The sequence below is a fragment of the Vidua macroura genome, chromosome 2 (genome assembly GCF_024509145.1).
Source record: "Vidua macroura isolate BioBank_ID:100142 chromosome 2, ASM2450914v1, whole genome shotgun sequence".
NCBI lineage: Eukaryota > Metazoa > Chordata > Aves > Passeriformes > Viduidae > Vidua > Vidua macroura.
In genome coordinates this window covers 89,264,024-89,278,587 of record NC_071572.1, presented here as the reverse complement: position 1 = coordinate 89,278,587, position 14,564 = coordinate 89,264,024, and the positions used below count along the sequence as shown (strand labels likewise).

Genomic DNA, 14,564 nt, shown 5'->3' with positions numbered 1-14,564 from the left:
CACCCACACTGCAAGAGCTTTTCAATAGGATTTACATCACTTGCCCTAAATTGTTTTCTGGTGGAAATAGGCAAAATATGACCAAAACGTGTGGTGCTAATTTATACCAATAGAAAATTTTGCCCTTGTGTTAAATTTTCAGAGTAAACACCTTGCAGCTGTTTATTAAAATAAAACAAAAAGCCTTGGAAGCAAACCAAACCACAGGCATGTTTCCTGTCTCCAGCCTCCACGCTGTAGTGCATGCTTGTTCTGCAGAGAATAGTGTCCTTTTGGCTATGTAAAAATTACTTAAGTGCAGCTTTGTTTACAGTTAAGCTGCCAAGCTTCCATCCTGAAAAGTGTGAGGATTTTGTTTTAATGATGCATTTTACCCTACAGTTATGTGATATTTTACTGTCAGACTACAGAAAAGTAGTTTGTTATGTGCCTCAGCATCTGAAACATTTAGTGCAAACCACCTTATTCTCCATAGTAATTTTTATTGTTTCATAAGGTTTTGACAGAGATGATACAAGACAATTTTTAGAATCCTATTATAATTTAAATTGGAATATTTTTCTCAATATATATTGCATTAAAATGTGCACACTGAGTTTTAGAAGCAGAGGAGTGATATCCAATTTCATAAATATAAGTTTTAACCTTGATTTCTGCCCTAAAATGTAAATTTGTATTTATCTGAGTAAAACTTGCTCCCAATCTCAATTAATATACATCTTCCTTCCATTATCCAGGCTTGTGCTTGCCCTGCCAGTGCTGGAGAGTGGGTTACAGCACATTTTAGTGGGAAGTCTTTGTGACCCTGCTGGGACTCACTGCTTGATCTTGGATATAATTTTCTGAGGTCCAGCTGCTTGCCTGTGTAGAATGAGGACAGCCCTGTGCTGGAGGCTGTGAACTGAGGCTGATACGTGCTCCAGGTCAGAGGACTCCCTATGAGATCCAGAGGCACAGTCCATAAGGGAAAATGCAGGGGTGAGGTGACTGCTCCATATTGTTCAGACACATTACTTTCTTCAAATACATTACTTGTAAAAAAGAAGTTGCAACCAGTAAAGAGCACTTGTAAAGTAGAATCAGGCATTGTGACACTTAGCAACTAATGCTCTTTGAAAAACCAAGCAGATCTCAATTGTTTCATGGTACAAAAGCTACTGTACCCGCAACGGTGATGGCCTAGGGGACTTTAAAGGAGTGGTGCAGAAAATAGACTTGCTATTTTTGGAATGCTGCACTGTTTTCACAAAGTGCTGCTTCAACTGCATAAGTTTTACCAAAGATAACAGCACACAAACATGCCCAGCATCCTCAGAACGAAGCTCCCTTGGCATAGCAGGGATCAATTGACAGCAGATTTTCAGAAATGGGTTGGCAGCCCATGTGATTAAGAGAGTTTCATGCTTGTTTATTAAAGTCCCTTCTATAAATAGTCCGTGTAAGTTTACAACTGCCTACTAGGTTTGTGCTGGCCCACATCTTACCTACCACCTTCCTGGGAAACACTCCTACCCTCCAAGCTCATATTTTTTGTGCTTTTGCCCTCCAAGTGTAATTATTATTTATTACAATAAAGTGCCGTACAAATGTAGATGAAGTGCATATTCAGGATCACGAAGATTTGAAGTGGGCAGATCTGAGCACGTGGGCGACTCACCGAGGGCACTGGTTGTGGTTCGGAGGCAGTGACAGAAAGGAGCAGTTAGCACCTTTAAAAATGCAGAGGATTTTATATCTCTATCTCTATATATGCCTATAGCTATATATATCTGCCTGTCTAAGTAGGGCTCTGAGCTGCAGATTGCTCCGTGTGGGTGAGCCTTGTCTGTGTTACCTTGTTCGTGGCAATGGGAGCTGTGAACGCTCGTCCCTGAGCCCAGCAGGGCTTTGCGTGGTTGTACTGAACAGGCAGTGGCAATGGAGCAGGCTGGACTGAGCAAGTCATGGGAAATGGACATGGCTGTTGGCATCCCTGTTTTTAGCTCCTTTCTCCATCTATAGATAGTTTGTGCCAAGCCAGAACTGTCAGAAGGACATCTCCAGATAGATAGCGTTACTGAGGAGTACCGTGTTGTATCTCCCTGTTTCTTCCCTTTTCCGTCTACAGCTGGGAATGATCAAGAACTTGATCAAGAACTTTCCATCTACAGCTCAATGATCAAGAACATTTGAAGGAATGGTCAAGAACTTACACAGGGCTTTGCTTGTTCCTCAACTGTTTTTCAAAGCCCCTTGCTGACAGATTTTCGAGGTAGGTCTGCAGATGGGTGTAGTGCAGTTGTAGCCTCCTTTCTCTTCATGGCCGTTCTTGCCTGAGGAGTGATGATTCTTCAACTCATATGCTTTAATAAGCTGACAGCATGATAGAAACTAAATTAATCAGGAGCATGAACAGGACTAGCTCCATTGTCCTGTGTCCAGGCCTGAGCATAGGCAGTTGTTTTCAGTGTACAAGAAAAGCTCTTCTTTCATTTAGTTTTTCACTGTTCTCCTTTAGTGTTCAGAACACAATGATCCATTTTGTGTGATTATTTTGGCAAAACCTGGGATGATTTTGTCAAGTTGGCTATAATACAGTTCAAGTCACATCCAGATTACCATTTATAATGAAATTCAATGTGTGTTGAAGTCCTGAAACCTTAACATTGCCCTTTGTTGCAACATTGCCCTTTGGTGCACTATAAGGAGTGCTGCAAAGTGAGTCAGTACTCACTGCTGAGTTACAGATTTGGTTGGGTTTTTTGTTCCACCTTATCTCACTTTATTTGGTGAGCTCTTGCACACCAAATTGGAACTATTTGCTTTTGGTTGCTTAAAAACTGTTCTCACTACCTTAGTAGGTTAATTATCTTGAGTGCAAAATACCCTCTAGCCACAGGTTGGGTAACATGTCTGAGTGTTAACTGATTTCCAGCAGTAAACCATCTTGGCTTCCATGCTCAGGTTAGCAGGTCCTGCATCATTAGCAAAAAAAACAAGGAAACCATCTATTAAGCTCCTATTGAAGTTCCTTCTCACAGGACTCTTTAGGAGCTTAAGGGTCGGAGTAGGAGGCACAGAAAAAAAGTACAAGTACTGTTACCTGATTTCTAATATAAGCTCTATTAATAAAGTGGAGGAACTTACCTTCTAGATCTTGCTTGCTTTTGGGGGAATCTCTGCTGGTCAGAAATGACATGTTTTCCCTGACTGATAATCCATTTTGGCAAAATTCTGTAATGTGGGCTGTACTGTAGGCATTTCTCAGTGTGCAGATAGCTGCTGTTTTCACTAGCCTTGAAAGGATGTGGGTAGCTCCTGCTTCTCTCAGTGGGCTGCTCTAGCCCAAAGCTGTGATTCAGCAATGGTAAAGTAAATACTTTACTGAGAGACACTGAAGTTGAAAGTTCATTGGCTTTATGAAGGATAAATTTATCCTAAAGGATAAATTGCTTATTCTTTAGATCCATGCAAAACTGGCCTTTGAGATATACAAAGTAAGTCTGATGTCTCTGAACACTCTGACGAAGGTTGGCAGGTGCTCTGCTTGGTGGCCTCTCTAGCCTGTAGCCAAAACAAGGTTAGATTTATGCTGCAAGCTGCAAGCTCTATGCCTGTAGGCAGATCCTCCTCTTCACTGTCTGCCTAAATGACTTGGACACAGGACTTGAAAGTACACTTACATCAGTTTGCTGATGACACCAAACTGGGAGGAGCTGTTGCCTCCCTGGAAGGCAGAGAGGCCCTGCAGAGAGACGTAGGCAAATTAGAGACATGGGCAATCACCAACTGTGTGAAGTTTTACATGGGCAAGCACTGGATTCTGCACCTGGGATGGGGAGTGTAACCATGGGTATAAGGACTGACTGGGGAGTGAGAGGCTGGGAAGCAGCCCAGGGGAAAGGGATCTGGGAATGCTGGTCAGTGAGAAACTGAATATGAGTCAGCAGTGCCCTGGCAGCCAGGAGGGCCAAGCGTGGGCATGCTGGGGTGCATCAAAAGCAGCGTGGGTAGCAGGTCGAGGAAGGGCATTCTCCCCCTCTACTCACTCTGGTGAGACCCCACCTGGAGTTTTGTGTCCAGTTCTGGGGTCCCCAGCACAGAAAGAGCATGAACCTACTGGAGGCAGGAGAGGAAAGCCATGAAGATTACTAGAAGGATGGAACACCTCTCCTAAGAGGAAAGGCTAATAGAATTGGAACTGTTCAGCCTGGAGAAGAGCTCTGTGGAGACCTTAGAGCAGCCTTCCAGTACCTAAAGGTGGCCCGTAAGATAGGTTTCCTTGAGGGATGTTAAGATACTCCATGCCTGGAAAGATTCAATGTCAGTTTGGTCAGGGGTCTGAGCAACTTGATGTAGAGGAAGCTAGATGACCTTTAAGTGTCCCTTCCAACCCAGGCTATTCTGTGACTCTGTGATTGAATGATTCTCACGGGTCCCTTCCACCTCAGGATATTCTGTGTTTCTGTGATTGATTGTATGAAAACTGGAAAGAACCTCTGGTCCTTACTTGAGTTTCAGCACCAGTGGAGGCATGCAGGATTTATACCTACAATACATATTTATGAAATGAGTGTAGGCCAAGTTGCTCACTGTAAGAGGAATTTGGAAAGATATTACATATGTGTTAGACACACCAAATGCAGCCTTACACGTGGCTGGGCTGGCTCAGGTTTCAGCCTTTTGAACAGCTATAATTTGACTGGTCTGCTGATGAAAAGGTGAATTTCTCACCTACATCTTGAGAAGGACTTCAGAGGTTAAAAAGAGAAATGGCGTTTTATTTCAATAGGTATCGGTCGTGCAGAGAGCACTGGTGCTGCATCGTAAGAGGAAATCGACTAACATGGCTGCAGAGAGATCATCAGTGGAGGAAAGTTCTGGCAGAGAACAATAACCAAAACAATGGAGTGAGGTGTAGGGTGGAGCATGAGCAGTCTGTGAGAAGGATGTCATATAGCTGAGATACCTGCAGCAGCTCATTCCAGCTTAGCTACCTTGGAACAGGTTGTTCCCCTGAGGCATCTTAGGGCTTAATCTAAACCAATCATAGGCTGAAGTCATGATCAGTTGAAATCAGGGGAAAGCTTCCTATTGGAATAAATGGCATTTGGATCATGGATTTAATAACCACTTAGCATGGACTGTTCAGCTCTCCTTCAAAACATATTTTCTTTCATTGTTTTCGCTATAAACAGAATAATGCTGACATCTCCATTAACACCAAGAATAAACATTTTCTGGGTAATGCTATTCAGCTTTATTGGAAACCCAAGGAAGCTCTTCAGGGGAAGAAATATTTTTGTTTTGTTTCTCTGGTTTCTGGTAAATACAGGGTCAATGAAGTGAGCTCTGATGTTTGCTTTCACAGGGAATACAGCCAGAATGTGTTTTTCAGTATTTGGCAGACTACTGTAGATTTCACCCATATGAATGTTTCACCTACAAAATTTGTCTTTTAAATCATAGTGTCTTTTGAATAGGCCCAAAACTACTATTTTGATTAATTTGAAAAATAAGAGGTATAAAAATTTATGTTCTGGAAACATCCAGAGAGAAATCTTCAATTATCTTTCTTCTAATTTCATCCAGCACAGTGATTTTAGTATTTTCCTGAAGAGCTCAAGAATATCTCTGTAGATATCCTCCAATTACAAAATTTTCTCCTTAGTTAAAATACACATGGAAATTTCAGACCCCCCAAAATAGTACTCTTAGAGAAAAATGTCCACTTAACACTAGAGTTTCATAATGGCAACTCCATTGAAACATCAGAGTCAGCCTTGCTTCCTCACAAAATAGAGCATGACTGATTGCTGGCTCTACAGGATTCCTGTCTAACCCCATCTTTCAGGAATCAGTTCACAGTTCCGTCTTAACAAACCTGGATAACAGCTTTTTTTTCCTGCCAAAATGGAAAGATGTTACTGTGTGGGTTTTCATGTGTGCTAATCATAAAGTGATTTTAAGGGAAACACAGGAAAGGCAGAGAGAACCCTACATCACTGATTTCAATTTTTATTTATATCAGAAATCATGTTGACCTGACTGTTGTCTAATTTTATTGAAAGGAATTTTCAAAGAATCAGTATTTATGTACTTAGCACTTTTTCAGAATTAGACCCTTCTAATGGCCAGAAAAATCATTGAGCCATTAAAAACTGAACTGCAAAATACCTCTCCCATATAAATCCCTATGCCTGAGGATATTGCTGATCTGCATTTTCAATGTAACAACACTTGGGTTTCATTCATGTCTTGTAACAAAGGAACATTAATTGAGAGGATCAAAAGCCTGCTTTCAAAAAGCCATTTTTGTCACTGCTGATATGAATTTCCTCCATGTTCCTTGTTCCTGGGGCATTAGAATATTCTGGCTAAATTAATGGCTTTGTTTTTTTTTCCACTTTGAAGAAAATATTGGCACTTTGTTTTTGAAATAAGGTGTATCAGGTAAGGTCTATTATTAGTGTATGTAAGACTGCTTATTAGAGTTCAGCTGACAGACGTGCATGAAAGTCACTGGCTCAAAAGACAGTTCAATTTGCTTGACCCTTCTGGCATTACTAAACCTTCATTACTACACCTTCATTTGTGTACCAACATGGCAAAGATTTTGCTTAGTTTAATTTGAGAGGCTTCTGGGCTTATGAATCATGATTTAGAAAATGTACAAATAGGAATAATCACACAGAATTGCCTATATGGAGACATAAAAGCCAGACCTTATGATTGTAAGAATGCTTACAGCAGTGTAACATGAAAAGGGTTTTCCTCACATTTGCTGTTACTGGGTTCAAGTACAGGTGAGTGTATTCCTGATTTAATCTTTGAGGTAAAAGCCATGCATGGCTTTCACGCAGGTGGACTCATCAGCATTCTGAGTTCTGCTTGAGTTTCTGTGCCAAGTGCTGCTAGGGAGCTTATGAATTGGAGTCCCAGTTATCTAACACTCATTGATGAACTGGTGAGGTGGCAATTTCTAGTCCCATGGGAGTGGCGGGGTAGGAGAGGTGCTTGTTGTTCCCCTGGCTCCTGTTGCTGGCCACACAGTGTGTATCCCTGTTATGCTGGATCAAAATTCCTCCCTCTGCTTTAACCTCCACACCCCTGGACACCCCTTCTGCATAGGAATGACCAAATAACTTAGGTTTGCATTATTCATTCTGTAAGTCATTCATCTTCTTTCTCTCTTACCTGAAGGAGTAGGTAATGAAAGACAAGATTATGACAGTTTAAGACAAAACAAGTTGAGGAATTCTTTTAAAAACTGAAGACTCCCAGTCATAAAGGGGAATCCAAGGCCCTTCCCAGCAGGTAGGGATCCTTGCCAGCTCCTTATACATCAGTGAAAGTGTGTCCTGCTAATGTAGGCCAATCTTAGAGCTTATCCTTTCTCTCCCAGCTGTCAGGATTTCCTAAATAACTTTCTGCATAATCCAGCCACAAGTATCAAGGAGAGGAGGGTCATGAGTCATCCAGGCTCTAACAGAAGTACGAGGTTTATGACCTTCTTTGAAGGTTTCCTGTGCTTGCTCTTGTTTTCTTTCATTCCTCCTCCCCACAATTTGTTTTGTGACTTTCACCATATAAGCTCCATTTCTTCTCCCAGAAAAGTCATTAGGTGTTTGTCATCCATTCCAGTGGGACCAGGAACCAACTGGAATTGCAAAGTTGTTCACTTCAGTCTGCCCTTGCCAAGCTGATCCTGCCAAGTGTTAGCTTAACTTTTTTAACAAGAAAAAAATAAGTACATATATTTGAATAAAAATTGACTTGATTTGTTTTGCCAGAGGGAAATTATTTGTTTGGAGGCATAGCTTGGGAAAGCAAATAATAGCAAAGCTGGATTTTAAAATCACGAGTAAAGATACTGATGGTACCTGGATTTAAACCAGAAATTCATTATTTGAGGTACACCAGGGTATAGGAGACCCAGGTTCAGTTCTCTCAGCTTAGTGTGAGAACTTGAGGCCATGCCTCTGGCTTTGCAAGGGAGAGCCTGACCTACTACAGGCTTCTAGGGAACCCTAGAGAAGGAGTGTCCTCCTCTCAGACCCTCACATTCGTTTGGTTTGGCTCCATATAAATGGTTACTTGTTACAGCAAGGCTCAGAAAGTAGGGATATCCTGTCTGGGTAAGTAAGCTGACCATCATGCTAGAGAAAATCTATTTCTGCTTCAATAACTAGTCAGCTGCTTTATGTAGAACAGTTAGATCAGGAGAGTTTGAGAGAATCATGTCTCCACCCTGTGCTGCAACTTATTCAATACCTCCTTAGAAAAGATCAGTGTCTTCTAGGAGAGAGCCTGGTATTTCCCCCACAGGCTTGGGTTTGGATTACCCAGCAGCCTTAGATGAGCATAACTGTGCTCCAGCCAAACAACCAAACCCTGCATCAGAAGCTTATTCAGTGCTTGTGGGTTGTGTGCTGGGACAGAGAAAGGCTGAGCAGCCTTCTCATGTTGCATCTAGTATGTGGTGTGTCTCTAGCAAGGTTCAGTAACACCTTATATTTGTCATTGTTTCTCAATAATTTCTATAAATGGCTTTTAACCCTGAGCATGAGTCCTATTCTGATCAAGGTGGGTGTGCAGTTCTCTGTTCATCACGCATTATGTGTCCTCTCTCTATTTGGAGAGCCTACAGGAGATGAAATATTTTCTCTAAGACTTCAATGCAAAGGGAAACAAATACAAATGGCAAAAATGGGGAGGGCTGTGGCTATATTATTGTCCTTTGCTAAATGCTACTCATGCTAAATGCTACAGCTTTTACAGCTTGGGCTGTAAAGGTTCAGTGAGGACAATCCCTAAAAGGTTTTGTGTCAGAGTCTGACTGCTGAATTATCCTGTAAGTGCCTCTCACCTTTCACTGAAATGTGGTCAAATAAATTACTTTATGGCAGCAGATATGGGAAGTCACTGCCTGGTTCTCACTCTCAGCCAAGTAGCTGATTTGCTTTCCTTTATTCCATTTATTTTATGTCCTTTTGCAGGGAAGGCTGCTTGTCCCCCATCAGCCCAGAGTCATGGCCCCTTGTGCAGTCTTTCATATGCCACAACCGAACGTTCATCCTGGACGGCCACGTGCAGCTGAAGACGAGTCTGCAAACCCAGGAGCGACACCTTTTCCTCTTCACAGACCTTCTGGTTGTTGCCAAGTCCAAGTAAGTAAGGCCCCTCAGGCACTGCTCCTGCAGAGCAGACCTTTTCTTCTGGCACATAGCATGGATTTCCAGAATGCTTTTTTAGTAGCAAGTCTTCCCTAAATCATAAGGAAACATTTTATTTTGACCTCTCCAGGGACCTTTGAAAGCCTTATAGCCATAGAGGAATTTCAGGATGCAGCATTTTATGGAAGTATCAGATATTCTTTGATATATTTCTTGTTTTCTGTCATCTTCTCCACTTTTGGAGTACAGGGTCACAAAAGACTCATTGGCACTCAGCTATGTCCAATGTGCAACCTTCAACTTCTTGTTTTAGACAGGTCATCTTCAGTCCTGTGGGGTTTGGATAACACCAGTGGTTGTGTTGTAGAGGGATTAGAGGTTTTAACCCTTACCTGGAAGCTGCTTTGATACACACCAGGGATGAGCAGTTGTATAAAAATAGAGATTGCAGGCAGCACTGCGGTGTCTGTCTCTGTAGGTTGTCCTGTGCCAGAAGGAGCATGGGGAAGGGGAAGCCATGCTGAGCAGTCTGGGTAGTGTTCATGTGTAATCAGGCTTGCTGTTGAGCTCTGATTATTCCCTCCACCATTTACAATTAAATCACATTTACAAGCTGTGTCGAGCATGCCAGCTTCATGTGGCATTTGTGGTTTAAGGCAGTTTTAGAGGATGCTTTCACTTGTTGTTATGGGTTATGGAGAAATAATAATAAAAATCCTGATGTAGCTTCACTCTCTGTTAGGCACTGTATTGTGGTTTCACAGGGTGGGCAGTCTCAGTTTGAATCCTGGGCTTTTGCAATGTGTTGTTTTGCTTAAGCAATTGTTTCAGGGGCTTCTGGGAAAAGCCAGAAGAAATCTGTGTTTTCTGTAGAAATCCGAGCTGTGTCTGTTTGAATCACACATAATAAACGTAACCCCCCCAGCTGAACTCCCTCACTTGATGTGGTGTGACAACACAGAGGACATTTTACACAAAACATGTTCTGCTATGGGTGGGTGGAGAACATAAGGATGTTTAGGGGAAATCTTGGTGTTCTACCAGCACTAGCAGTAACAGCATTGTTACTGTATTGATTTTTGTTTGTTGCTGGTTTAGGGTGGAATTCACCTCACCTAATTTCAACTGTAAAGTTAAATACTTGCAACTTATATAGGTTTCTGGGTTCCTCTTACAGTCACTGAGGCAAAACCAGCTCCTTACTGTGGCAAACACACTTGTGCTGAAAGACCATTGATGGTGGGTGAAGGGAGTCATGCTCTTGGGAGTTTCTCTCTCTGTCCAGTGGCTATTCAGTGGGCATGCTCCACTAGCTTAGCTCCTTAATTGTGGAAGAGTACATCAGGAGGGAAAAAGCCCCCCTCCCTGGTCAGCGTGCTGAGCACAAGCTGTGTTACAGCTCCTGAGCTGCACATTACTGCAGGTTTGGCTGGGTCCCAGTGGGACTATTTGCATAGGAAAGCACTAGTTGGTGTAACCACACAAAAATCTGGTCCCCAGGGAGTAATAACAGCTCCTACAGCATGTGATTTAATGTGGTGAAGAGAAACAATGTTAAAAAAGGTGGAAGAGAACAATTTGTGCTTCTGCATGTGAAAAAGGGGGGGGGGAGCAAGTCTTTTCTAGAAACGGCAAAAATAGTATTTTGAGTGATTTTACTTCATGTATTTTGAAGAACTAATTGGGATGTTCTCTCTACAGCTGCCCTGTCAGCAATTAAAGCATCAGAGCTGTCACTAATGAATACTACCTAAAAATCAGCATTTTTAAAGCTGTCTCACACTAAAATGCCAATGCTGATTCCTAGAAGGAAAACCCAAGTGTGTGCATTGATATGTGGCTGTGGCTGTTGATTGCTATTGACTTTTTAATAGCTGGTACAGAGTCAAAGCAGTAAGACTAGGACAAAATTAGTGATACCGTTGAATCTGACTTAACCTCAGAATTATTCCTTGTGAATAATTCTGTCTTAAGTAGTTTTTCAGCTTGGGGCACATGAGCCCCTAAGGTATCATCGGTCCAGCTGGGCCCCGTGCGGGTGGGAGCTCAGCTGCAGGTGACCGGTCACTGTACAAATGGAGCTCATGTACAATCAGGCTTTGTATGACCAGCAAATGGGTACAAGTTTTTGCTAAAGAGAACAAGTATCTTGTGTCCTCTGAGCTTGCTGAGTAAACTGCTTGTACAGGACTGAGCTCCTGCTTAAAGGCAACAAATTGGCATTGCTCCCATTGGAATTTGTGAAGGGTAAGTCAGTCCTCTCCATAACTGGTCCATGTATGACTTTGGACAAGGGGCCTGTGGGTTCATTTTTTTGCTATTTTCAAATAATATCTGAAATACAGTCTCCTACAGTTTCCTATGATGTATTATACTAGTTTATAAAAAGTAAGAATGGTACTCACATGCTGTGCTCCTCTGGTGCCCTGTCCACTACCTTCATGTGAGGCTTAAGTCACAAATGAATTTATTGAAAGAGTTTTTCTAACTAAACCAAAGTCAACTACGTAAAATGTACTCTTTTTTATATATTGATTAGATTTCTTACAGAGAGTGTATGTTTTTATTTGGCATAGTAAATATTTCAAGGATCTGTTAGTTCAATGATGAAGGTACATTTTTGTGTAGGAGGCACAGAGAAATGGTTTCCTTTTTCTCCTTTGTGATGTGCACCTGTGTGCATATACGTGCCTTTTAAGGGTATTTTCCTGAAGTGGCTGGACATAGAAATTAATGGCTGAGTTCATACATGGAATGACAGCAGCAGTCTCACAGTAGATCCATAAATGCTTTTGTCAGAGAATTCAGTTAAGGAGATTAGCAAATCTGGAGAGAAATTAATCTTCCATCTGTTATTGGCCGCAAGGTATCCAATTGTAAGCAAAAGGAACTGTGTGTACTCTGCAGAGGTGGCATAATTTGGGGTGTGCCAGTATTTAGAGCATTAATCTTCATGATTTTCCTGTTGATTTCAGTTGATTTGGAATCTGCCTGGTATTCACAGTAACATTTGCTGGGGACTTCCTTAAAAAATATACAATACTCATTAGATTGTTACTGTACCAATTTTTTTAATATTCTGTCATGCTGCTTCCTTAGTCAGCAATATATTCATTTCTAAAGGTAATGCTTTGGCATTTAAACAGAAAACCCATGTTTCACAAATGCTAAGAATCCATGGATTGCATAAAGAACATGGCAGATGGGGATAAAATTATACTTTGGGTTCTTTAGATGTTAATGGTGGCTACTGTTTTAGCACCTCTGGAAACCAGGCCCCTTGAATACTGATAATAGCTGAAAGCTGTGACTAGGCATGGCAAACAGGGAAGAATATATATCAAGATGACTGGAGAGCATCCTTGTGTTTCTGCCAACACCCTGCTGACACCTGCTACTGGCACTGTAGGGATCTGGCTTTATGGACTGTAAATATAAAAAAAAATGAAACAGCATGTAGAGTGTTCAATGTGTACTGGGTAATGGCAAAAAGAAGTTGAGGAGAAAGGGAGGGTCAACAGATTGATTTGGTGGAGTCAGACCAGACATCCATTTATTAAGATCTACATTAGAATTCACAGCTGTATTTTTTTGTAAATCTACGTTTTCACAATTCATTCCACGGTCAGTCAGAATACAGTTATTTTTGTATTCTTGACACACCTTATTTGTTGCATCATAAACTGATTTGCTAACAAGCATGTTGAAATATGCTCCTGTACTTTAAGTTTCTCTTTAATTGGGATGCAAAATGCCATAAAGAGAGGTGAGATGTTCAGCTGATCAGGAGACACCATAGCCTTAGGTTTGATAAGTACTGATGGTTCTTCCTTGACCTTCCTCTGAATGTGTTGCTCTATCCCACCACACCTGTTAGCACAATGTCAGCTGGAAAACTCAGACCAGCCAGGTTCATCTCTGTCCTCTTTAAAGCCACAAGGGTCAAATGCTTTCATGTTTCAGACTGTGTGTGTTCAGTCTGTCCCAAATCAAATACTTTGTAAACGAGGCTAATCTCAGAGAAGGTAGTCTGTGTGTGCCAAAGCCCTAAAAAACTGCTCACCTGGCATATTTATTTATAAAGCTAATCACCATGGTGCCCAGCACTGTCCCCATCCACATTTGCAACAAAGTGGTGAGCTGATGTGCTCTTGATTTCAGGGAGGGGATGCTTTTCCTCCAGCCTTTCCCTGCTGGCCCAGGAGAACCATAGCTCAGGTAATTCTGCAAGGCTTGAAGTGAGTGGCTCTGGCAGTGCTGCAGAGCTGCATTGGCTTTGGGAGTTTTTACTTGTTTCTCACATAGCACTAGCACTTGCTAATCCTACAAAGGAAGGATACTTATAAAGAGAAATCTATTGGAAGAAAAGACTTGAAGTTAAAATGTGAAATTCTGTAAATATGTCCTTTACTCAGTTGTTTAGTAGCATAAAACATAGGAAGGGCCAAGTTCTTAAAAACTGGGAAAATTATGTATCTTCCTTGTAGATGAGTAAATATTTTGAGAATACGCAAGGTCTTGGCTCATTCTCCAAGTGATGTGTTTTTAAAGCTACCATGTAGAAACTTTGTGAAGGCTGTGTGGTGACCTGTGCTGTACTTAACACAAATGGCAATTTTTTGCTTGTTTTTTCTTCAGGTTTGCTTCATTTCCCCTGGCCTAATTGTCACTACTTAAACTCATCATCATTTTTGATGCTGAGACTAAGCAATAGAACTGTATTGTGAACTCCTCAAGCATTAAAGTCACTGAAAGGAGAGTCAAATACAACTGGCAACCTTTGCCTCGTAGCAAGATTTGGAGGGCAACTCTAGACATGGACAGCTTTCCCCCGAGAAGGGGGATGTACAGGGATGCCAGAAGCAATCTGTTTATCCCACAAATAAGAGATTTGTTATTCCTATTTAAATGAAAAATTGTTATGTTTTTATATGCAACCCAATAAAACATTTTCTTTAACTGAAGCAGAAGTGCTTCTTCTATCAGCTCCAGTCCAAGCCTCTCATGTGCCTGAAGGAAGAAAAACTCTAGTTGTTTAATCTGCTGTCTGTGTTTTCACGTGTGTGACACACCTGTGAATTTCCACCTGCAGGTCACACTCTCATTTCAAACTGAAGTGCCAAGCACGTCTCTGTGAGATGTGGACAGCATTTTGTACAGAAGAAGTGTGTGAAGGCAGCACAGACCCAGAACGCTCCTTTGTTTTGGGCTGGCCCACCACAAACTGTGTGGCAAATTTCAGGTAAGAATTGAGATATATTTTATTTACCAAGTTATGTAAATGTTTCTAGGTTGACAGGTCATGAGACTATCACAGATTCATTTCAGCACCAGTGAATGTGGGAGTCAGGAACTTGCTGATTCTCAAACCAATTCCTTCTACTGCTCTGAGCAAGTTGCCCTCCATTG

General features: G+C 41.6%; 1 protein-coding gene across 6 annotated transcripts in view; it reads left to right on the top strand.

The window, feature by feature from the left end:
- The window catches only part of ARHGAP20 (Rho GTPase activating protein 20), a 58,399-nt gene that overhangs the window by 18,663 nt on the left and 25,172 nt on the right, over positions 1 to 14,564 (top strand). For 5 of the 6 annotated variants that reach the window (XM_053970890.1, XM_053970894.1, XM_053970892.1 and 2 more), the window contains 2 exons: positions 8,979 to 9,149; positions 14,248 to 14,397. In XM_053970890.1, coding sequence (XP_053826865.1) covers positions 8,979 to 9,149; positions 14,248 to 14,397 — 321 coding nt within the window. Of the gene's footprint in view, positions 1 to 955; positions 979 to 8,978; positions 9,150 to 14,247; positions 14,398 to 14,564 lie in introns of those variants that run through there. The other variant, XM_053970895.1, reaches the window with a different exon arrangement.